This window comes from Geotrypetes seraphini, chromosome 5, assembly GCF_902459505.1.
Source record: "Geotrypetes seraphini chromosome 5, aGeoSer1.1, whole genome shotgun sequence".
Lineage (NCBI taxonomy): Eukaryota > Metazoa > Chordata > Amphibia > Gymnophiona > Dermophiidae > Geotrypetes > Geotrypetes seraphini.
Window position 1 is genome coordinate 21,236,988 of NC_047088.1, and position 24,571 is coordinate 21,261,558.

General features: G+C 44.6%; 1 protein-coding gene across 3 annotated transcripts in view; it reads right to left on the reverse strand.

The window, feature by feature from the left end:
* VBP1 (VHL binding protein 1) overlaps window positions 1–21,630 on the reverse strand; it is a 45,781-nt gene extending 24,151 nt beyond the window's left edge. Inside the window, exons 1-2 of one of the 3 annotated variants that reach the window (XM_033946277.1) lie at window positions 21,422–21,630; window positions 10,887–11,011 (exon numbers count right to left, since the gene is read on the reverse strand). In XM_033946277.1, the coding sequence (XP_033802168.1) occupies window positions 10,887–11,011; window positions 21,422–21,499 (203 nt within the window). In that variant the 5' untranslated portion in view covers window positions 21,500–21,630. Of the gene's footprint in view, window positions 1–10,886; window positions 11,012–21,187; window positions 21,384–21,421 lie in introns of those variants that run through there. The other 2 variants (XM_033946278.1, XM_033946276.1) reach the window with 2 other exon arrangements.
* Between the last annotated feature and the right edge of the window lie 2,941 nt (window positions 21,631–24,571).

Below are 24,571 nucleotides of genomic sequence, written 5' to 3' on the forward strand. Positions count from 1 at the left end.
TGGTGATCCATGGCCCAAGACCAAATCCTCTGGGCTTCCTGACACAAAAGGCGAGAGCCTGTCCCACCCTGTTTGTTGATGTAGTACATCGCAACTTGATTGTCTGTGCACAGTAGTAGAACTTGAGGAAAGAGAAGATGTTGGAAAGCCTTGAGGGCATAAAACATCGCTCTGAGTTCCAGGAAATTGATGTGATGCTTCTTTTCCTGGGCTGTCCAAAGGCCTTGAGTTTGGAACTCGTTCAAATGAGCTCCCCATGCATAAGGGGTGATGACTAGTTGATGAGGAGGTAGATGGAACAGAAGACCTCTGGAGAGATTGGAGGATATCAACCACCATTGTAGAGACTGACGAAGAGATGATGTCACAAATATGTGCCGTGAGCAAGGATCCGTCGCTTGGGACCACTGGGTAGCTAAGGTCCATTGAGGAGTGCGCAGGTGAAGACGTGCGAAGGGGGTGACATGAACTGTCGAGGCCATGTGACCCAAGAGTATCATCATTTGCTTGGCAGAGATGGAACGTTGTGGAAGCACCTGCTGACATAGATATTGAAGAGCCTGAAGGCGGTTGGACGGCAGGAACGCTCTCATGAGGACTGTGTCCAGGACCGCTCCTATGAATTGAAGTCTCTGAGTGGGGATGAGATGGGATTTGGGTAGATTGATCTCGAACCCCAGGAGCTGTAGAAAATAGATGGTGTGGTTGGTGGCCCGGAGCACTGTCTGAGAGGAAGTGGACTTGATCAACCAATCGTCCAGGTAAGGAAAAACCTGCAGGTGGTGAGAGCGTAGAAAAGCAGCCACCACAATCAGACATTTGGTGAACACTCTTGGAGAGGAGGCAAGACCGAAGGGTAGCACCTTGTATTGGTAATGACAGTGATTGATCATGAAGCGGAGGTACTGTCTGGATTCCCGGTTGACCGGAATATGGGTATATGCTTCTTTGAGATCGAGGGAGCATAGCCAGTCGCCCTGATTGAGAAGAGGGTAAACAGTGGCCAGAGAAAGCATTCTGAACTTTTCTTTGACCAAGCATTTGTTGAGATCCCGAAGGTCTAGAATGGGTCTGAGATCTCCTGTATTTTTGGGGACTAGAAAGTAACGGGAGTAGAATCCCTGCCCCTTTTGATCTAGAGGAACTTCCTCTATGGCGTTCAGAAGGAGGAGGGATTGAACCTCCTGAAGAAGGAGGGAAGACTGAGAAGTGTTCAAAGCAGACTCTTTTGGCAGACTTTGGGCGGGAAGAGTCTGAAAGTTGAGAGAGTAGCCCTGGCGGATGATGTTGAGGACCCACTGATCCGAGGTGATAATTTCCCAACGGCTGATGAAGAAAGTAAGACGTCCTCCTATGGGTTGGGGAAGGTGGGCAGATGGTAGAACACTGGCTATGCCCTGGAGAACGAAGTCAAAAGGGTTGGGTAGACTTCTGCGGTGGAGGAGGCTTCACCTGTTGTTGCTGTGCTGGCCTAGGAGTTTGCCATTGCTGTTGGCACTGACGTCTAGGCTGTTGGGGAGCTGGTGGTAAAGGACGAGCCACGAAACGGCGTTGGTAGGCCGATTGCTGCCGAAAAGGCCGGGTAGGTGGAGTCTTCTTTTTGGTTTTTAGAAGCGTAGCCCAGCGAGTTTCATGGGCAGATAATTTTTGTGTGGTGGAGTCCATGGATTCTTCAAACAGCTCATCGCCTAGGCATGGAGCATTAGCCAGGCGATCCTGATGGTTAACCTCAAGCTCTGATACTCTGAGCCATGCCAGACGACGCATGGCAACAGACATGGCTGTGGCTCTGGAGGTCAATTCGAATGTATCGTAGATCGAGCGGACCAGGAACTTCCTAAGCTGGAGAAGAGAGGAAGAACATTGAAGAAAAGCAGATCTCTTGCGGTCAGGGAGGTACTTCTCAAAAGCAGAGAGATCTTGAATGAGATGCTTTAGGTAAAAAGAAAAATGAATAGCATAATTCCCTGATCTGTTAGCCAACATGGCATTTTGGTATAATCTTTTGCCAAATTTATCCATGGCCTTTCCTTCTCTGCCAGGAGGGACTGAAGCGTATACACTAGCTCCTGCAGACTTCTTAAGTGTGGATTCCACTAAAAGAGACTCATGTGGAAGTTGAGGCTTGTCAAAGCCAGGAATGGGGATGACTTTATACAAGGAGTCCAATTTGCGAGGAGCTCCTGGGATAGTCAGAGGCATCTCCAAATTTTTATAAAAGGTCTCCCTCAAGATATCGTGGAGGGGCAGTTTGAGAAATTCCCTTGGAGGCTGGTCAAAGTCCAGTGCATCAAGAAACGCTTTGGATTTTTTGGACTCAGCCTCCAAGGGAATAGAAAGAGATTCACACATCTCTTAAGAAAGAGGTGAAAGAAGTAGAATCCGGTTTAGAGGAGGGATCTACAACAGACGGATCCTCTTCACCAGACGAACACTCACCCTCAGAGAGAAGAGGTTCTTCGGAGTCACCCCACAGATCAGGATCCCTAATTTGGGAACTGCGATCCCGAGACTCCGGTGTGGAGGGTTCAAGGTGCCTGGTTTTGTGTATCGACTTACCCGACCTCAAAGAAGCGGTACCGGGAGACATTAAAGGCTGTATCGGAGCCGAAGTTTGGACAGCCTGATGTAGAGCTCTCGGTTCCGGTGCCAGAACTGGCATGGAGACCGAGGAAGCAGAATGTACCGGTACCGACAAAGTGAACGCGGACAATAGAGGCTGCGCCATTGTCGGTAACGGCGGCTCAGACCGGACCGGGACTGGAAGGTTCAGTGCCAATAGAGCAGGAAGGAGCTGTTGCAACTGCTCTTTAAGTTGCACCTGTAGGACGGCAGCAATGCACTCGTCCAGCGAAGGCACCAGTACCGCTTTTTTCTTCTGCGGTACCTGCGGTGCCGCTCTACGCCCCGAGGATGAGGAGCCCGAGGTCGAGGGACTCACCTCAATAGGGGCGGAGTGCTTCCGCGGGCGCCTCAAGGTCGGCAAGACTGGGCTCGCCGCTACCGAGACCGGAGGACGCTCCAGCAGGGAAGGCTTCTTAGCCGGCGCGGTGTCGAAGAGGTGGGTGCCGACTGAGACGGGGCCGATGTCGGTGCCGTAGGGTCAGACATATTGGCACCAAACAGCAACTGTTGCTGAATCTGTCGGTTTTTCAAAGTCCGTTTTAATGTGGCACAGCGGGTGCAGGTGGAAGCCCGATGATCTGGACCCAGGCACTGTAAGCACCAGTTGTGCGGGTCAGTCAGAGAAATGGGCCGTGCACACCGCTGGCACTTTTTAAACCCGGGTTGAGGGGGCATGAAAGTAAAAACTGCTTCTGCCAAATCGAAGGCCGAGGCCTCGATGGTGGCAACAGGCCCCGCCGGGGCGAACCGAAAAAAGAAAAAGGGTTTTTTTTTAAAAAAAACAACAAAGAATAAAAGAAAAAAAGGAAATAATATTTCCTGAAGGGTTTATGCGAGCGGGAAGGCGATAGAAAAAAATCTTTTCAACAGCCGTTGAAAAGGACGCGTCTTCTTAGCTCCGTGGAAACTAAGAAACTGGGGACCGCGCGCCTCCGTCGGGCGGGAAGGCACTCGCGCGTGCGCGGTGCGGCCTGCTAGAACTTTCCAAGTTCTTAGAGTGCAATCACTCTAAAATTGTCCGTACCGGGACTCCGTCGGTGCCGTCACCCATCAGTCAAGAATATGCTGCCTGCTTGTCCTGGGATAAACTTAAAATCACCTATCTGATTCACCGTTATTTAATTATCCTAGAAACGGGAAATATCAGAAACTCCAAATAGCCATTAGGACAAGAAGGAGTCAGTTTAACCTACAAGCATGCATCTCCTATTGCTCCTACTAATCTATTTAATATGCAATAACATTAAGGATATTAAGTCGCTCTATCCACAGCTACACTTCACCCATTACCCTGCTTTACACACTAAGTTTATAATCAAACAACAAGAAGATAGAGAAAATCAGATCAAGTAATCTCAAGCAATGGAAGACATCAACGCACCCCAAAAAACAAAAGGATAAGGGAAGTAAAACCTATCAGAACAATTACACCCACCAAACCTATCGCATCTACTTCCGTTCCCTGTGCATACCTCAACACCAGATCTGTCAGGAACAAAGCATTCTTAATTAAAGATTGGATCATCAACAAGCAAATAGCCTGTCTCTTTCTAACAGAAACGTGGCTTCTGTCTGAAGCTGACCCAATAATAAATGATCTCATACCAGATAATTTTAAAATACACACGCTAAATCGCGAAGGAAGAAGAGGGGGAGGATTAGCAATTGTTGCCAAAGAAGGATTTGTAGTTGAACTTCTGGATTCCAAAATGACCGATCAATTAGAAATATTAGCTTGCAAAATTAGCAATAAGGAATTAGAAGACTCCCTTTCTTGTATACTATTCTATGTTCCGCCAAAAAGCTGGCCAAAAGCTAGAGAGGACTTTTGCGAATTTGTCCTACACAACTCAATCACTTCATCACATAACCTAATTGCAGGAGATATAAACTTACATCTAGATGAAATAGACAATCCAGAAGCAAAAGACTTTAAAAACTTTCTTTCGCTACTCAATTACAATCTCCTTTCACCCACTCAAACGCATGAAAAAGGCCACCACCTAGATATGGTAGCGATGTCCATAAAGGAAAACACAGACCCTCCCATCTCTCTCTCAAACGGTACCTGGTGTCATGATATCTGGTCCGACCATTTCACATATTATTTCAATCTCATTTGGACCCAGCTAAAAACTAAGACACGCCCACAGACAAAAAGAGATCACCTCACAAGGGGCCATATCAATCCAGAGGAATATTGGTCACAATATGATCTACAAGCAAAGATAGAAGAAGGAGTTGATTTCTATGATCACTAGATGAAAACTAGCACATCCATTTTAGATAAAATTGCCCCTAAACGAAAGAGTAAAAGCTGCTCAAATAAATACAACAAATGGTTTGACGTCGAACTCCTAACAATGAAACAATCAATAAGACGATTAGAGAGAATCTGGAAAAAAACAGGAAAAATGTCAGACCGAAACATCTGGAGATCCAACATAAAACTCTACAAACAACAGATAAAAAAGAAAAACATAAAACATTTTACTTGTCCAAAATCAACTCTTCTAATACTGGCTCAAAAGGAGCCAATACAAAAGAACTGTTCAACATAGTTACAAATTTATTCGACACCACACGCCACACTCAACCCATGCATAATGCCAAACTATCCTCAGCAAACGAACTAGCACAACATTTCGACTCAAAAATCAAAAACCTAAGAAACTACTCGACAATTCCTGCATACGAACATCAATCAGTTGATATACCAAGAAATGAAATACCAGCGGATATGATCTGGAGTTCCTTTCACAACTCAGATTGGAATAACTACATCAAATTATATAACAAATACTCTAATTCATACTGTGTCTTGGACTCATGTCCCCCAGAGATTATGAAAGCAGCTTCATTAGGCTTTAAATTATCCCTATTGAATTATCTAACCAATAACCTATACAATGGTAATTTCCTCATCAACAATGGTCATATTATAATAACCCCAATCCCAAAAAATTGTAAAGAACCAGCAACATCAATAACCAACTATAGACCTATTCCATTTATGGTAAAAATCATGGAAGGACTGGTACACACCCAACTAATGGAATACCTTGACCAATTCTCCCTCCTACACGAAACCCAATCTGGCCTCTATTCAGCACTGAAACAGTAATTGCGGCCATATTGGACAATTTGCGCTACCTGTTCAGTAAAGGCCTCAATGCCCTAATCATGCAATTTGACATCAGTTCCGCCTTTGACTTGGTGGACCATGGAAAACTGTTACAATGCCTAGATGCAATCGGAATCAGAGGAGAAGTACTGAACTGGTTTCGAGGTTTCTTTATATCACGCACATACCAAGTCCGTTTTAATCACGATCTCTCAGATACATGAAGCAATCCATCTGGCGTGCCACAAGGATCACCGCTATCCCCTTTGCTCTTTACATGTCCTCATTGGGTGCACAACTATCCCAGCTGGGGATAAAACTATTTAGCTACGCTGACGACTTCACGATAATCATCCCATTCACCAACTCTACCCCCAAAGCAACAGAAGTATTAAATCAGATGGAGCAATGGATGACCGAATTCAGACTAAAACTAAACTCAGAGAAAACAAAATTTTTCATAGCAGCGCCATACCCACTCGACATTAAAGCACCAATGTGCATCAACAACCTTAGTTATGCAATTCAACCCACTATGAAGATATTGGGTGTAACACTGGACCAAAACCTGATCATGAAAGACCAGGTAGACTCCTTGATCAGAAAAATCTTTCACACCCTCTGGAAACTTCGGTCCATCAGAGCTTACTTCGATGCCTCATCATTTTGAATTCTAGTACAATCCCTTATTCTGAGTCAACTCGATTATTGTAACATCGCCTACTTGGCACTCCCCCAGAAGTACATGCGGCAATTGCAACTAGTTCAAAATACAGCGGTTAGACTACTTTGTGGACTGAAGAAGTTTGTCATGTGACACCTTTCTATCGACTTTTACACTGGCTACCAATGGGGGCACGTGTGAAATTCAAGTTTGGTTGTTTTTGCTTCAAGGTACTCTATGGCTTAGCCCCTAAATACATAACAGACCTTTTCTCTTTCTCAACCAACAGACACAAGCGAAGCTCACACCTGAACTTCGTTTCTCCACCGGTTAGAGGTTGTAAATTTAAAAGTCATCATCAACATCTTCTCGCTCATCAAGCAGTATTATGGGGTAAAAACCTTGAACAATTGTTTGTGCCTACTACCTATGGAGAATTTAGGAAACGCCTGAAAACACATCTATTCCTGAAATACTTAGGAAACCAACCTATTCAATCTTAATCCTTAACAACCAAGCGCAAGAACCACCTGTTGCTAAATCTGTACTTTGTTTATTCATTCAATCTATAACTTTGTTTATTCACTCAATCTGTAACATTTCTAATCATTGTAAACCACATAGAACTTCACGGTCCTGCGGTATATAAACTGTTATGATTATTATTTCTCCATATTTGGTGGTTCTGTCCAGCAGAACGCTTATATTGGCAGCAGGTGGGTTGCTCATTGGTTAAGATCCTACATAAACCTTGTTGTGTTTTGCTGGAATGTTGTTTACTTAATGTGAGAGTTCCTGGTTTCACTCCCTCTGAGCAGAAATTTGCTGCTTGTATGTTTACTGTGGCCTGCCTGGCTCTAGCGCAATATTGGCGCACTCCTGTTATTCCGAGCCTTCTCACTCTCTACTCTCGTTTAGACTATTTACAATTGATGTCTAGATTAACGGCTTTACACCATAACACCTTGCAGAATTATTCTAAAATATGGGACTCATATGTTAGAACATAAGAAGTTGCCTCCGCTGGGTCAGACCCGAGGTCCATCGTGCCCAGCAGTCCGCACCCGCGGCGGCCCATCAGGCCCATGACCTGTAATGTGATCCTTCTCTAATCCCTTTTATCCTTCTATCCATACTCTGTCTAAAACCTATCTCTACCTCTATCTGTATCCTTCAATCCCCCTATCGTTCAGGAATTTATCCAATCCTTCCTTGAACCCCCCGTAGTGTACTCTGTCCTATCACAACCTCCAGAAGCGCATTCCAGGTGTCCACCACCCTCTGTGTAAAAAAGAACTTCCTAGCATTGGTTCTAAAATTGTACCCTTTCAGCTTCTCTGAGTGCCCCCTTGTGCTTCCCAATAATCTGAAGAATCTGTCCCTTTCCACCCTCTCTATGCCCTTCATCTTGAAAGTCTCTATCATGTCTCCTCTCAGTCTCCTCTTTTCAAGGGAGAAGAGCCCCAGCCTTCCCAACCTGTCTGCGTATGAAAGGTTTTCCATACCTTTTATCATTTTCGTCGTTCTTCTCTGGACCCTTTCAAGTATCGCCATGTCCTTCTTGAGGTATGGTGACCAATACTGGACACAGACTCCAGATGTGGGCGCACCATCGCACAATATAGCGGCATGATGACTTCCTTCGTCCTGGTTGTAATGCCCTTCTTAATAATATCCAACATTCTGTTTGCTTTCTTTGAGGCTGCTGCACATTATGCTGTTGATTTCACTGTAGTATCTACTAGCACACTCAAGTCTTTTTCAAGGTTACTATTCCCTAGCACTGATCCCATTTTGTAGCTGAACATCGGGGTTTTTTTTCCTAAATGCATAACCTTGCATTTCTCTATATTAAAGCGCATTTGCCATTTACTTGCCCACTCTTCCAGTTTGTTTAGGTCCCTTTGTAGGTCTTCATTCTTCCATGGTTCTAACCCTGCTGTAGAGTTTGATGTCATCTGCAAATTTTTTAACTTCACACTTCGTCCCCGCTTCTAGGTCGTTTTTAAATACATTGAACAGCAGCGGTCAAAGCACCGACCCCTGGGGAACACCGCTCGTGACTTTCCGCCAGCCCGAGTAGTGGCCCTTCACTCCAACCCGTTGCTTTCTGCCTGCCAACCAGTGTTTAATCCACCTGTGTACGTCCCCTTCCACCCCGTGGTTCCACAGCTTCCTAAGAAGCCGCTCATGGGGTACCGTGTCAAAGGAGACAACGACCACATTAAGATTCTTTTGCTGGGGGTGTTATTTTTGGGATGGGGGTTCTGGAGGGGATTGTTTGGATGAGTATGTTTTTTGGATCTTTATTATTTTGCATTCTGTTTTTTTGAAAACTCTAATAAATATATTAAAAAAAAAAAAAACAACCCCCCAAAGAAAACAAAACAAAAAAAAAGAAATAAAGAAAGACAGAAAAACATATATTCTAGCACCTGTTAATGTAACGGGCTTAAAGACTAGTAAATATTATATTCTTATCTATTGATCAAACCTTTAATATAACTTGTTTAAACATAAAAAGCATCATGGTAATTTTCCGACACAAAAATATGCAATAGGTCCAAAGTCTATTCTATTCTGCGATCTGTTTTCTGACTAATGTTAACTATGGATGCAACACAGATCACAATGAAAGAGAACTTCTACAACCGGAAAAGATGTTTACTTATCCATTTTTTTTTATTGTATCAAAAGATTACATGTTGCTTATTTATCAAAACTGAAAAAAAAAGTATTTACAGCTTTTCAAAACTGAAAATATGAAGGCATAGTTTTAATTTCAGCAGGAATATTCTTTCAAATTTTTACACAGATAAGAGAATGTTCTACTATTGATTTTGATCGAATATATTTTTTCCATCATAAGTTAGTTTAGGTTTAAAATTTATTGTCAACAAACAATCATTTGCCACAAACAAATCTACTTTACAGCAGTAGTCATCGCCATTTTACATATAACCCTCCGTCCCCCCATCCTTATAATCGTCAACATATTAGTATTGCAGCCCAAATGTCATCCACATTCTGTTCTCCTTCCCTTTACACATAACATTGCCTTCCATATCATCGTCAATATCACCATAATACAGCCAACACTCCCACCCTGTCCCACAAACTTATCTTGGATCTCAACTCCTCTACCATATTATATTCCCTTTCTATCTTCTTCATAAGATAGTTTAATATTAAACTTAATTGAAATCAGGAATTCGGTTGACTGTTAGGAAATTAGCGTTAAGTTCTAATCTATAAATGACGCTCAGAGTTGGATACCATTTCCAAACTAGCATTTGGCGCTGGGATCTGCGCCCGAGGGTTAAACCAACTAAAACCCGGTGTAAACTCACACAATTAAAGAAGATCCACAACTAATTTATTCATGAAAACTGTATAAATTCTAGGAATGCCCTTGATCTGTCCATGCCATGCATAAATTCCCTTTTCAGATCTACACATGATCTGGGTGCCTAAAGATGTGCACACAAAATTTTAATTAATGCCAATTAGGAGAAGGGAATGGGACTTGTATACTGCCTTTTTGTGATTACTCATTCAAAGCAGTGGGCAATGGAAATTAAAGAGCTAGATTCACTAACCTATCTTCAGAGGGTGATCCGGGGCCAATCCAGCAGGCCCAACAAATTAACATACGAAAAAAATTCAAATGAGGGCGATCGGAGGAACGCTCTCATCTGACGACATGGATCGCTAGTGTGTGATCCCATGCATGCACAGACCGTAACTCTTCTGAGCCGCAACCTTTTTTTAACTTTTTTGTAGCCCAGTGAGCCCATTGTTTTAACCCGCTTTAAACCCGCAGGTTAAAAAAAACCACAGAGCGGGAAAGGGCAGGAGAGATTTGGGGCGGCAGGCAGGAGAGATCGGAGACAAGCAGGGCGGCCATTCGGGGCAGAGCAGGCAGGAGAGATCCAGGGAAGAGTATCGGGGTGGCAGGCAGGAGAGATTCGGGGCAGCAGAGAGCAGGGCTTCAATGGAGCTGGAGAGTCAGAAAGACATTTTCAACTGGTCCCTAGCAGTCACTTCTTGGGTTGATCGGCCAGCCCAAAATTTCTTTGGTAAATCACGTCCCTGTATACTTTGCATGCATTTCCCCTCATTTGCATGTATGGATTGGAAGCGGATTGTTGGAGAGGTTAGTGAATCGGGCCGGAAGGAAAACTGGTCGCAAACCGATCAGTACATGATCGGTTTGCTTTGTGAATCTAGCCCTAAGTGGCTCGGAACAGCACTGGGATTCTATCCCACAACCTCAGGGTGTGAGGCAACATCACTACGCAACTCCTCACCTGATAATTGATTAGCACCTAATTATCAACACTAATTGTTCTGTTTATCAATTAAATTGAACATGCAATTTTGAGTACTATGTGAAGAATTAGGGCGCATATGTGCAATGCATACCAAGTAACTATTGTAATCCTATCAATTTAAATATTTATAGAAACTCACCTCCTTTTTTTCTGAGAAAGGTTAAGTTCCATAAATTTATATTTCTGATACTGTTCATCCAGCTTTTTGAGTACAACATCAGCAGTCTCATTTCCAGGCTGTTTCATAAAAGCATCTACATCTTCCTTTAAAAAACAAACAAACAAACAAACAAAAAAATAATTCCAGAGAAAGATTTTGGTTAAATACAAGCTCAAAATTTTAAGTGTGCAATCATAAAACAGACAGCTATTAACTAAAAGGATGAGCATAATTTTATGACCATATCAAATTATTCCTCTACTTTAATTTCTATTTACTTAATCACCTTTCAATGGCAGTCATCAAGGCAGTGTACAATAAAATACTAATTAGGCAAACCTGCCAGGAAATTACCGTAACCTGTCAGAGGCTGCCCAGTATATCAGCAGATGGTGAAAGCATATACAGAGTGTGTGTGTGTGTATATAGGTATACAGGGAAGTGGGGTGGGAGGGAAATGCTGCAGCACAGGGAAATGGAGGGGGGTGGAATATGAATATATATATATATATATATATATATATATATATATATATATATATAATACTAGTCTTTAAGCCCGTTACGTTAACAGGTGCTAGAATATATGTCTGTTTGTCTTTCTTTCTTTCTGTCTCTCTCCCTGCCCCTGTCTTTCTTTCTTTCTGTATCTCTCCCTGCTCCTGTCTCTTTCTTCTTTTCTTTCTGTCTCCCTCCCATTATCTGTCTTTCTTTCTATCTGTCTCTTTCCCTGCCACCTATGCAGCAGCATTTCTCTCCCCCCTCCACTTCCCTGTGCAGTAGCTACATCAGCATTCCATCCCCCTCCATTTCCCTATGCTGCAGCATTTCCCTCCCACCCCATTTCCCTGTGCAGCATTTTTCTTCCCCCCCCCCTACACTTCCCTGTGGTCTCTCTGTCTGTGTTTGTTTTGGTGTTTGTCTCTTTGCCTGCTGTATGTGTGGGTTGTTTTTTTTTTTCCTGTGTGTGTTAGCCCGCTGCATTAACGGGTGCTAGAGTAGATGTCTGTCTGTCTGGTTTTTTTTTTTGTCTCTCTCTCCTTGGACGCTGTCTGTCATTCTTTCTGTCTGTGTTTCTCCCTGGCCCCCTGTCTGTCTATCTTTATTTCTAACTCTATCCTCTTCCCTCACATGTGCCCTTTTTTCTTTCTCCTCCTCACTTCTTTCCAACGTCTGCTCCCCCTGTCCCTCAGACTTCCATTCAGCAGCTATCCCTCCTCTCCCCCCACTTCCATTCAGTGTCTGTCTCCCTCTTTCTACCCCTTTTATCTACTGTTCACCCACTGTCTTGCCCCTTCCATTCACTGCCCTCTCTTCTCTTTCCATCCACTGTCCGCCCTCTCTCTCTCTCTGTTCCATATGGCATGTACTCCTTCCTTTCCCCCTGGTCTGGCATATCTTCCTCCTTACCTCCATGCCCTACAATTCTCTCCCTCTCTGCTCCCTTTCCTCCTTGAACTTCATCGGGCAGCAGCAGCATTCACAATTAATTGCTGTTGCCGGCTTCAGGCCTTCCTCTCTGGCAAGTCCTGTCTTCATGAAAACAGGAAGTAGGCAGGACCCGCCAGAGAGGAAGGCCTGAAGCCGGCAACAGCAGCAAATTTTAAACGCTGCTGCTGCCCGAAGAAGCCAGGCCTTAACACCAAAGCTCCCTCCAGCGTTGGTAGCCGCGACAGCATTCTAGCGAGGTAGGGATACCGCTGGACCACCAGGTTTAAAAAAACAAAACAAAAACCAACTTACCAACGATGGCGGCAGTGCTGGGGGTGTGTGTGTGGAGGGTTTGAAAAGGTACAGCGGCGGTGGTGCTGGGGGGGGGGGGGTTGAAAAGCCATCAGCCGTGAAGTATGCCGCCTGCATACTTCACGGCCGACGGCTTTTCAGGACTTTAAAAACTTACCAACGATGGCGACAATGCTGGGGAGGGTTTGAAAAGGTGCAGTGGCGGCAGATGTTGCGGCTCCTCTGTCAATCCCTGCCTGGTGCGAGTGTGGTGCCAAAGTTTTTTTTTAATATTGAATTTGCCATGGCGGCTCCCCCCACCATCGCCGCCTTCCTCGGAATTCTTGCAGCGGCGCAAGGTGGAGAGTAGGGAGGCTCGTCTGGCGCGTATGCGCACTCCTACCGGCCACATCCCGACAGATCAGATCTCAGGGAACACGCAGCGAGAGTGCGCATGCGCGCTTAGCATTTTATTATTATAGATATAGATAGATACACACAAATATATATATATATATATAAACTGGGCCATTTAATGTGTTAAACAGCCAATTTTGGGGAAAGCAAAGACTTTAGTGGTAATGGCGAGCTGAAAAACAGAGAAGGTATGCATTTAAAATTAAGCCTGCTAAATGGCAGACCTATCTTTAAATGGATACTCACCAATCAGATGTATATCAGCAGCACTGGTTAAACCAGTGATGAACAAAACCATAGGAAGTATACACAGAAAAAGTTATTAAACCAGAGATTTGGTGATTTTAATTAAGCTGATCTTTTCTAACTTAGTAAAGGCAATATTTAAACAGGAATTGAAATGTAAGGTGTTTCCTTTTATACCTATACAGATGATACTACCTTACTAATCCTTTTTAATAATAATAATAACTTTATTTTGTATACCGTAATACCAGAAGCAGTTCAGAGCGGTTTACAGAGGAAGAGACTGTACAAAGACAGCGATGTTACAGAAAGATATTGTCAGTTACAAAAGTAAAATATTTCAATTACATTATTGGGCCGAGAATGGTTAGGTATAACCGGAAATATGTCAGAAGTACAATAAGTGTTTCAGAGATGCAACAAGACAGGAAGGAGGTCAAAGAAATTTATAAAAGAGGTAGGTTTTAGAGCCTCTCTGCAAGATATTACGTCTTGAATTCAAGATTGTTTTATTATTGTCGGAGGTCGGGCAGCTCCTGTTCATTTGAAACTGAAAACAGAAGAAATCAAGTTAATCTGGTTTGGCCTTCTATCAGCAAACACCACAATATATGGAGTTGAATTTGGACTTGAACCCGCTTTACATATCTTATGGGTTATTCTGGATTCTAATCTAGCAACGAAAGACCGGCTGAATAAGTTGATCAGATGAGTTTTCTATAAGCTGAGAGTGCTTAAAAGGGTTACCGTATTTTCGCGGATATAACGCGCGCGTTATACGTGATTTTACGTACCGCGCATACACCTCGCGCGTTATATGCCTGAGCGCGGTATACAAAAGTTTTTAAACATAGTTCCCACCCCGCCCGACGCCCGATTCACCCCCCCAGCAGGACCGCTCGCACCCCCACCCCGAACGACCGCTCGCACGCGCTCCCACCCGCACCCGCATCCACGATCGGAGCAAGAGGGAGCCCAAGCCCTCTTGCCCGGCCGACTCCCCGACGTCCGATACATCCCCCCCCCGGCAGGACCACTCGCACCCTCACCCCGAAGGACCGCCGACTCCCCAACAATATCGGGCCAGGAGGGAGCCCAAACCCTCCTGGCCACGGCGACCCCCTAACCCCACCCCGCACTACATTACGGGCAGGAGGGATCCCAGGCCCTCCTGCCCTCGACGCAAACCCCCCTCCCTCCAACGACCGCCCCCCCCCAAGAACCTCCGCCCGTCCCCCAGCCGGCCCGCGACCCCCCTGGCCGACCCCCAAGACACCCCCACCCGCCTTCCCCGTACCTTTGTGTAGTTGGGCCAGAAGGGAGCCCAAACCCTCCTGGCCACGGCGATCCCCTAACCCCACCCCGCACTACATTACGGGCAGGAGGGATCCCAGGCCCTCCTGCCCTCGACGCAAACCCCCCTCCCCCCAGCCGACCCGCGACCCCCCTGGCCGACCCCCACGACCCCCCCACCCCCCTTCCCCGTACCTTTGGAAGTTGGCCGGACAGACGGGAGCCAAACCCGCCTGTCCGGCAGGCAGCCAACGAAGGAATGAGGCCGGATTGGCCCATCCGTCCTAAAGCTCCGCCTACTGGTGGGGCCTAAGGCGCGTGGGCCAATCAGAATAGGCCCTGGAGCCTTAGGTCCCACCTGGGGGCGCGGCCTGAGGCACATGGGCCAAACCCGACCATGTGCCTCAGGCCGCGCCCCCAGGTGGGACCTAAGGCTCCAGGGCCTATTCTGATTGGCCCACGCGCCTTAGGCCCCACCAGTAGGCGGAGCTTTAGGACGGATGGGCCAATCCGGCCTCATTCCTTCGTTGGCTGCCTGCCGGACAGGCGGGTTTGGCTCCCGTCTGTCCGGCCAACTTCCAAAGGTACGGGGAAGGGGGGTGGGGGGGGCGGGGGGGTCGGCCAGGGGGGTCGCGGGTCGGCTGGGGGGGGGGGGGGTTTGCGTCGAGGGCAGGAGGGCCTGGGATCCCTCCTGCCCGTAATGTAGTGCGGGGTGGGGTTAGGGGGTCGCCGTGGCCAGGAGGGTTTGGGCTCCCTTCTGGCCCAACTACACAAAGGTACGGGGAAGGCGGGTGGGGGTGTCGTGGGGGTCGGCCAGGGGGGTCGCGGGTCTGCTGGGGGACGGGCGGAGGTTCTTGGGGGGGGGGGCGGTCATTGGGGGGAGGGGGTTTGCGTCGAGGGCAGGAGGGCCTGGGATCCCTCCTGCCCGTAATGTAGTGCGGGGTGGGGTTAGGGGGTCGCCGTGGCCAGGAGGGTTTGGGCTCCCTCCTGGCCCGATATTGTTGGGGAGTCGGCGGTCCTTCGGGGTGAGGGTGCGAGTGGTCCTGCCGGGGGGGGGGGGGATGTATCGGACGTCGGGGGGGGCATCAGGCTTTCAGGATGGGGACAGACCTTCAAGGGGGGACAGGACTTCAAGGGAGGACAGTGCACGGAAGTCAGGGGGGGTGAACGGAGAGTCGGGACAGCGCACGGAAAGTCAGGGCGGGCGAAAGGAGAGTCGGGCAGCATGCGCGTTATATGCCTGAGCGCGGTATAGAAAAGTTTTTGTACATATCATCGTGATTTCTGCGCGCGTTTTACAATGGTGCGCGTTATATCCGCGAAAATACGGTAAATCCTATTTTTTACATGACCACCATGTTCTACTTATTCAAAGCTACTGCAACCTTTCATATATTGGCTGTTCCCAGGTGTGTGTCCCACAAATGGCAAAACGTAGGTGAAGATCAAGTGCGCATATTGGTATATCACTTTATCATCATATGCTGAGTGAGGGTGCTGTACATCTCAAGGGGGAGTGAAAAACATCTTAATATTGAGATTAGCAAATTAAATACTGCTTGCTAACAATATAATATAAATGGCCCATCCAATCTGCTCATCCACAGTATCAGCTATCTCCTCCTCTCCCTAAGAGATCCTATGTGCATGTTCCATGCTTTCTTGAATTCTGACACAATCTCCACCACTGTCTCTACCAGGAAACTATTCCAAGCATCTACCACTCTTTACATAGAAAAGTATTTCTTTACATTACTCCTGAGCATATGACTTCTTAACTTCATCCTATGCCTTCTCATTCTGCAGTTTTCCTTCATTTGAAAAGAAAGACCCCTTAACTCACCTCCTTTACATTAATGCCATAGAGATATTTAAACATCTCCATCATATCTCCTCTCTCCGGCCTCTCTTCTTTAGGTATCATTTTGAAAAAAGAAAAAGTCATATAGAAAAACACAAAAAGAAGCCAACAGGATAGAAAAATGACGGCAGATAAAGGTGAATGGCCCATCCGCTATCTCCTCCTCTCCCTAAGATCCCACATGCCTGTCCCATGCTATCTTGAATTCAAATACAGTCTTCATTTCCACCACCTCCATCTGGAGACTATTCCACACATCTACCATCCTTTTCAATAAAGTAGTATTTTCTTACATTACTCCTTAGTCTATCACCTCTTAACTTCATCCTATGCCTTCTCATTCTGGAGCTCTCTTTCAAATGAAAAGTCTCACCTGACATGATTTATGCCATGTAGGTATTTAAACGTCTATCATATCTCTCCTCTCCTGCTTTTTCTCAAAAATACTTTGATAAAAAAAATTTTGCTTTGCCTGTTTCAACAACAGAGTTTTTGAATGAAAGTTGTTGTAAGCCTATTAATGTCAATACAAAAGTTTTTATGGAAGAGGTAGGGTCTTTTGACTCACCCAGTACTGAGGCTTTTTCTTTCAATTGCATTAATTTTTGTGGGCATTTAGCCGATTGACTATATAGTGGAGAGTTTTTTTGAAGTGTGTTGTGTGCTTTCCCTCTACTCCTCCTATTGAAAATAGTTTCCTCAAAAGTATACTGTACATATTAAGATCTTTAAGTCTGTCCCATGTCTTATGATGAAGACCATGCACCATTTTAGTGGCCTTTCTCTAAACCAACTCCATCCTGTTTATATCTTTTTGAAGGTGTGGTCTCTAGAACTATACACAATATTCTAAATGAGGTCTCACCAGAATCATATACAGGGGCATCAAATACCTCCTTTTTCCTACTGGCCATACCTCTCCCACATACTTTAGCATCCTTCTAGCATTCACCATCACCTTTTCAACCTGTTTGGCCACCTTAAGATCATCACATACAATCACACACAAGTCCCGCTCCTCTTTCTCGCACAAAAGTTCTTTACCTCCTAAACTGTACTGTTTCCTCAGGTTTCTGCAACCCAAATGCATTACCTTGCATTTCTTAGCATTAAATCTTAGCTACCAAATTTCAAACCATTCTTCAAACTTCTCTAGGTCTTTCCTCATATTATTCATACTATCAGGGGTATCTACTCTACTGCTGATTTTTGTATCATTTGCAAAGTGGTAAAGACAGCCCTTCAGCAATTTTGCTTCCAAAAATGTAAAAAGAACAAGTCTAAGAACCGAACCTTGAAGCACACCACTGGTAACATCACTTTCCTCAGAGCGATCTGCATTGACTACCCTTTGTCGTCTTCCACTCAACCAGTTCCTCACTCAGCTTGTCACTTTGGGGCCCATACAAAGGGTATTCAGTTTATTTATTAGACGCCTGTCAAAGGCTTTGCTCAAATCAAAATACAACACATCTAGAACTCTCCCTCTATTCAATTCTCTGGTCACCAGTCAAAAGAAATTGATTGGATTTGTCTGACAAGACTTGTTTTTAGTGAATCCACATTGCCTCGAGTCCACTGGATTCCAGAAATGTCATTCTCTGTTTTAAAAGCATTTCTATTAATTTACTTACCATAGAAGTCAGACTTACCTGCCTGTAGTTCCCTACTTCTTCCTTACTTCCTTTTTCCAGTCCTCTGGTACCACTCCTGACTCTAAAGAAGCATTGAAAAGATCAGCTGGGTGAGCTACCAGAACTTCCCTAAGTTCCTTCACTATCCTCGGATGTACACCATACAGCCCCATCGCTTTTGGTTATATTGTCCAAAGACTGCATCATATTCAATTGCCTATCTGTGGTTGGCATGATGGCAAATTGCCAACCAATGTTTGATAATGACTGACCTGAATAGAATGGTGGGTGCAGCTTTGCCTTTGTTGGCCAAACTGGATGGACCATGTGGGTCTTCATCTGCCAGACAATTTATTTACTCATTTACAAAGTCCACAGTACCCAACTGCCAAACTTCTTTTTGGCTCCCAACACCAGGAAAGGGCTACCCCCCACCTCCCAATAAAATATCATTGGCTGCCGATTCATGGATTGTTTCTTCAAACCATTGACCTTCTGATATTAAATGATTTAGTCTTTTGCCTCATTATCCAAAATACCTTACAAAAGATTGTTCACTGCTTCTTTTTGCATCAAGCTGTCAAATCTGGAATTCTTTGCCCCCAAAAATGAGATTAGAAATGAATCTTCACATTTAAGATCTTAAAAAAATAGCGAAGGCTTTTTTTAATGAAACTTATTTGTAATTTTAACTAATTTATTGTTTCTTTCAAGGATGTCTGTTCCTTACTGCTTGATTTTATTGTGATCTGCACTAAATATTTTCAGGTAAGAAGCAGAATATGAGTCCCTCTGCATTTTCTTATTACATGGAGTTTAATGACCTCTGTTGCAGCCCGCTAGGAACAGTTAAATACTGACATTCGTTTCTCTGTGTATAAAGGCTGCCTATTCGTCTCTTTCTGCTGAATATTTATTTGGTTCATTTTATATCCCGTCCTCCCCGATGAGCTCAGAACGGGCTACAGGTTAACATACATAATGCATAGACAAACAGGATACAATTTACAAATGTACATTTTGGTTAGAATCTCTTAGGCTGATATATTATGAATGAAGTTAAACTGCTTAACTTTTACTCTTACCAGGCCCTATATAAGGCAGTCTATTAGAAATTGAATGTGAACTTTAAAACTTAAGAAAACCTTTCACTGAATTTGCTTGCTTTTATTTTTAAAATCACTGCTATTACTTTTCTCTACTTGCACATAATGTTCAGCAGGTGCCTAATAAATTTTTGGTCCCATCCTTTTAGTGAGCCATAACAATAGTTGATAAGGTTAGCAATTTGAAACCTTTCATACAGTCTTCATTAAAGTGTTTTTGGTACAACCTTTGGCAATTAGCAAACTGTGGGCACAAAGAAATGATTCAAGGGACTATTCTACAGTTAGCTGAGAAACCGCACTATCTGTAATGGCCAGAGTGAGGACAAAGTGTATTCATTAATAGCCCGATTCAGCTTTTCTCCTATTCTGTGTATATAAAGGAAAAGTTCCATAAACAAAGTCAACAAGAAAAAAATAATGTTTCAATGTTTTCTTTAAAACATTATATAATTTTCATTTAGCAGGGTCCTTTTAAATGGGTGGAAGGTATCAAATAAAATATTACAAAAGCTTCAAAAAGACTTTCAAGATCTGCACTGAAGCCACTACAATTTGATAAAGACATGCAAATACCTCAAAGGTATAACCAAAGCACAAGAGGTGATCAGATCTCCATAAATCATAACATGACAGACTGAAGTGATTACATTCAAAGATATTAATGGGAATTATTTCTTCATAGGAAGGATAGCAGAAGCATTGTATAGTCTCTCAGTGGAACTACAGATCAAGCACAGAGGGGAGGGGGCTTTTACTAAAAGTTAGCCTGTGTTATCTACCACATGAATCATTTTATACCAAAATACCTGCAAAATCCCCAGCAGCAGGGCAAATGTTGGAAAAGCAAGAGACCAAATAAAATCTACATTATGGTCAGGTTTCCAAAATGCACTTGCCTGCACAGGTAAGGCGGTTGAAGACCAAGATAGGAAAAATAGAGTCCGCTGTAAGGAATCACCTCTACCATTGATATGGCAGATGTAAATAAGAGGCAACAAACATCTTTGATTGGGAGAAGAGGACAGGATTCATTTAAAAGGCAGCAGGAGAAGTCAAGGAGAATAAGGACAGAGTTTAAGGAGAAAAAAAAAGGAATGGAGGAGATTAACAACAGAACCACACCTTGAAACATAAGGGAATAAGAAATACAGGGAAGGGCAAGAACTGCACTTGGTGGTAAGTAGAGAGAATGAAAGGAGTGCAATACAGAAAGAAAAAGAAGGGTATGTGAGAAAATGCAAGAAGAGACAGAGGGCTGAAACAGGACCAGAAGTAGAGGAACAGTGCCATGATTGTTGTTATATACTGCAGATTAAAGGCATATAAGGGTGTTTACTCACTCGGAAAGTACAGGCGATTACCATGTATTCACCTCACTCTTTTCTCCCCTCCAAAACAACTGATTGATTGGGAGGAGAGGAGGAAGAAGGACATGACAAGTGCATTTTGTCCCTGGCAAGCAAGCCCTGGTAGAATTTTCGAATCCTAGGGAGTTCTAAAGGGTGGCCAATAAACTTGGCACTCCCACTCGACATCAGTTTCTACACTTTATACGGAACTGAAAAATTAGTACATTTTATCATTACCTACTTTATATTAGGGAAAACAAATTTTCTAAATCCTTTAATACAAAACAGAATGAGGGCTGAACATTATGCACTATTTAATTCTACATTGCCATTTTCAACAGGGAATATAATCCTCCTCTTAATTGTTTCTATAGCGCTAGCAGACGAAGCTGTTCTCTAAAACACAATTCAAAACTCTGGGTTTGTCAAATCAAGTTCCCGCAGAAGTTTCTTAAATTAAACGAGCGAAACAAAGCACTGCACTCGTTAGAAGGAACTCGTTTTCTTTTCTTTTTTTTTTTAATGACAGGGCATTCGAAATTACGACCTCAGCAGTACTAACGGGGACACACGACACATGCTTTCCTCTCTGCCACCGCTTTTCTTATGCCACTCAACGCCCTGCCCAACCTGCCAAAGTGGGACATACCATCTCCCGGAGGCGGGAAGTGCTCAGAGCCACGGCCGCATTTAGGAAGAGACGAGAAGCGTCTAAGCTCCCGCACGAGCAGCCCGAGACGCAGCAACTAACTGCCATGTATGGAGGCGCTCGGTAACCACGCGGTTGCCGCCCCCGGGGCAGACTGGGGTGGGGGAGGGGAGAGGGGTGGCCGACGCCCGAGCCTTCCCGAAGAACGTCCCCCCACCCCCCCAGCACACTCACCACAAACACCGCCTCGGGGATGCCCAAATGAATCTTCTTCACTCCGGCCGAGTTGCAACTCCCACCGGTGGTCGCCATCTTGGCCGTCTGACGTACCCGACGTTCAATCCTTCAAACGTCAACGTGAAAAACGTCATAGCTACGAAATGCCGAGAGGAGGAGGAGGCGTGGCAAGAACAGGCTCACCCGCCCCTCCCCTCTACCTTGACTGGCTGACAGGCTTGGTAGACGCTGCGCGTAAGTAAGCGTTTAGCTCCTCCTAGGTTCAAAGCTCGACAGACTGGGAAGGGGAGGAGGAGGCGTGGCAAGAACAGGCTCACCCGCCCCTCCCCTCTACCTTGACTGGCTGACAGGCTTGGCAGACGCTGCGCGTAAGTAAGCGTTTAGCTCCTCCTAGGTTCAAAGCTCGACAGATTGGGAAGGGGAGGAGGAGGCGTGGCAAGAACAGGCTCACCAGTCCCTCCCCTCTACCTTTGACTGGCTGACAGGCTTGGCAGATGCTGCGCGTAAGTAAGCGTTTAGCTCCTCCTAGATTCAAAGCTCGACAGATTGGGAAGGGGAAGAGGAGGCGTGGCAAGAACAGGTAAATCCGCCCCTCCCCTCAACCGTAATTGGTTGATAGAATTGACAGACAGTGCATGTTTGTAAGAGTTTAGCACTTAAATGAACAGCTAGTGTAAAGCTCGGGGACACGCCAGATACTACTTATCATTTCTATAGCGCCGCTAGACGTACGCAACGCTGTACATTAAAACATTCAAGAGATAGTCCCTGCTTAGCAGAGCTTACAATCTAATCAGACAAACAGGACAAGTAGGGAATTTATTAGGCATAGATACTTTACAAGGAGTATGGCTTAGGAGTTAAATGCCGATGGAGATAAACAATCAGCTCCTTAACAACCCGCATCTACAGCCTTGATGGATGGATCTCAAAGACACCAAATACAATCTCACTAAAACTCGCATGCCACCGCAACTATAACCAGAATTACTACCACATTCTCAACAACAAAGATGCTCCCACCTGCTAAGAAAAGCTATTTTACCTTCATGTTATATCTACACTGAAAACACTGCAATTTAATCCACCCTATGTCCATGCAATCTGAATTTTTAAGTCTCTATGTTATGTCTGCACTGTAAATGCTGTAATCTACACTCACTTTGTCTACACTGTAAATGCTGTAAAGCAGTATTCTTCAACCTTTTTACACCTATGGACCAGCAGAAATAAAATAATTATTTTGTGGACCGGCATCGGTCCGCAGACCGGCGGTTGAAGAACACTGGGCTAAGTCATGGGCCAGACCCTGCCCATCTCTACCCAATCTCTACCCCAGACCCTGCTCCATAGTCCTAATTGTAACACTATTTTTTCCATTCATTTTTCATTAGTCTTATAATCTTATTAACACAATATAATCTTATTAACAATGCATAATATAATCTTATTAACAATATAATCTTATTAACAATGCATCAATCACACCGCAGACTGGCAGTTGAAGAACACAGTTTTGGGCCTGATGCACATGCCGGCCCTGTGGACCGGCAGGAAATTTCTATGGACTGGTGGTTGAAGAACACTGCTGTAACGTATGTATTCCTCACCAAAGATTGTCCTACCCATACAATGAATGTACTCTTGTAACCCGTTCTGGGCTCCTTTGGGATGACGGACTAAATAACTCCATCCACAGTCAGTGTAGCAGTAGTACTGGGAATCCCCCTAGCCTATATGCAAGTTTATCTCATTTTCAGGTCCCTCATTCACCCTCTTTCCAACTAATCTCTACAATCATGATCATCTTATCCCAATCCTATTAACAACAAAAATGCTACCTTAGGATGACCATGGTTAAAATGAACACACGGTACTGAAAAAGGTTTAATTTTTTTGGGGGGTGGAAGAATTCAGTTGTAGTGTATGTAATAATAACGGGGAATTATGCACATAATAAGTGGGTAGGCGCTATTCTGTAACATGCATGGGTAGTAAATGATGACAAATGGTCCATCTATTCTGCTTAACAGTCAAATTCATTATCAATGCATTGGCGTAGCTCTGGAATATAATCCCAATACACAGAATACTATAAGTTATGTACACTCGAGGGAACAGTTAGACGCCAACATTTACAATGGCCATGGACTTGGCCTAACTATTGCTGGCTCAAAATTTAGGCATGCCAATACAGACTTATGCTAGTATTCTATTACAGAATCTTGGTGGCAAGAAGACATTATAGAACTGGGGCACTTATTTTTGGCACCAGTTTATAGAACTGCCACGTTAGTTTAGATCACTAGACCAAATGCTGGTATCAGCTCCTATCAGACCAGATAAAGGAGCTGCAGGAGCTACATGCCCTGGCTGTCTGTTTGTATTTGCAATATCATATGGTAGAGGAATTTCAGTCTGCACTTAAAATCACCTAAGGGGAAACACACTACTTACATGTTCTCCTCTTTACCCAGTTTCTGGCGGATTCAACACATCAAGGTAGTCCTTGTTTGGGTGGCATTTATGTCTCACAAGCACTGTTTCCTCTAAGCCAGGGGTGGGCAACAAGGGCCGCAATCCAGTTGGGTTTTCAGAATTTCCCCAATGAATATGCATGAGATCTATCTGCATGCACTACTTCCAGTCTATGCAAATGGATCTCATGCATATCATTGGGAAAATCCTAAAAACCAGACTGGATTGCAGCCCTCTAAGCTGAGCCAGTAGGGTGTGCTGTTTCAATATCCTATTTTCCATAGTGAAAGGGAAGCTCTGCAGGACTCCAAGGGACCTGCAAGTCTATAGTCATTGAAAACGCAATATTCTGTAAACATTGGTGAACAATCAGTGTTGTAATTCAGGTATCCCTTAGACCTGCCCTTACAGCTCATAGACTAGAACAGGGGTAGGGATCTCCGGTCCTTGAGAGCCATATTCCAGTTGGGTTTTCAGGATTTCCCCAATGAATATGCATTGAAAGCAGTGCATGCAAATAGATCTCATGCATATTCATTGGGGAAATCCTGAAAACCCGACTGGAATACGGCTCTCGAGGACCGGAGTTCCCTACCCCTGGACTAGAAGACTAGATTTGTCCATTTATTGTCCTCGTCTGACCTAGTCAGGTGCTTATGCATCATTATT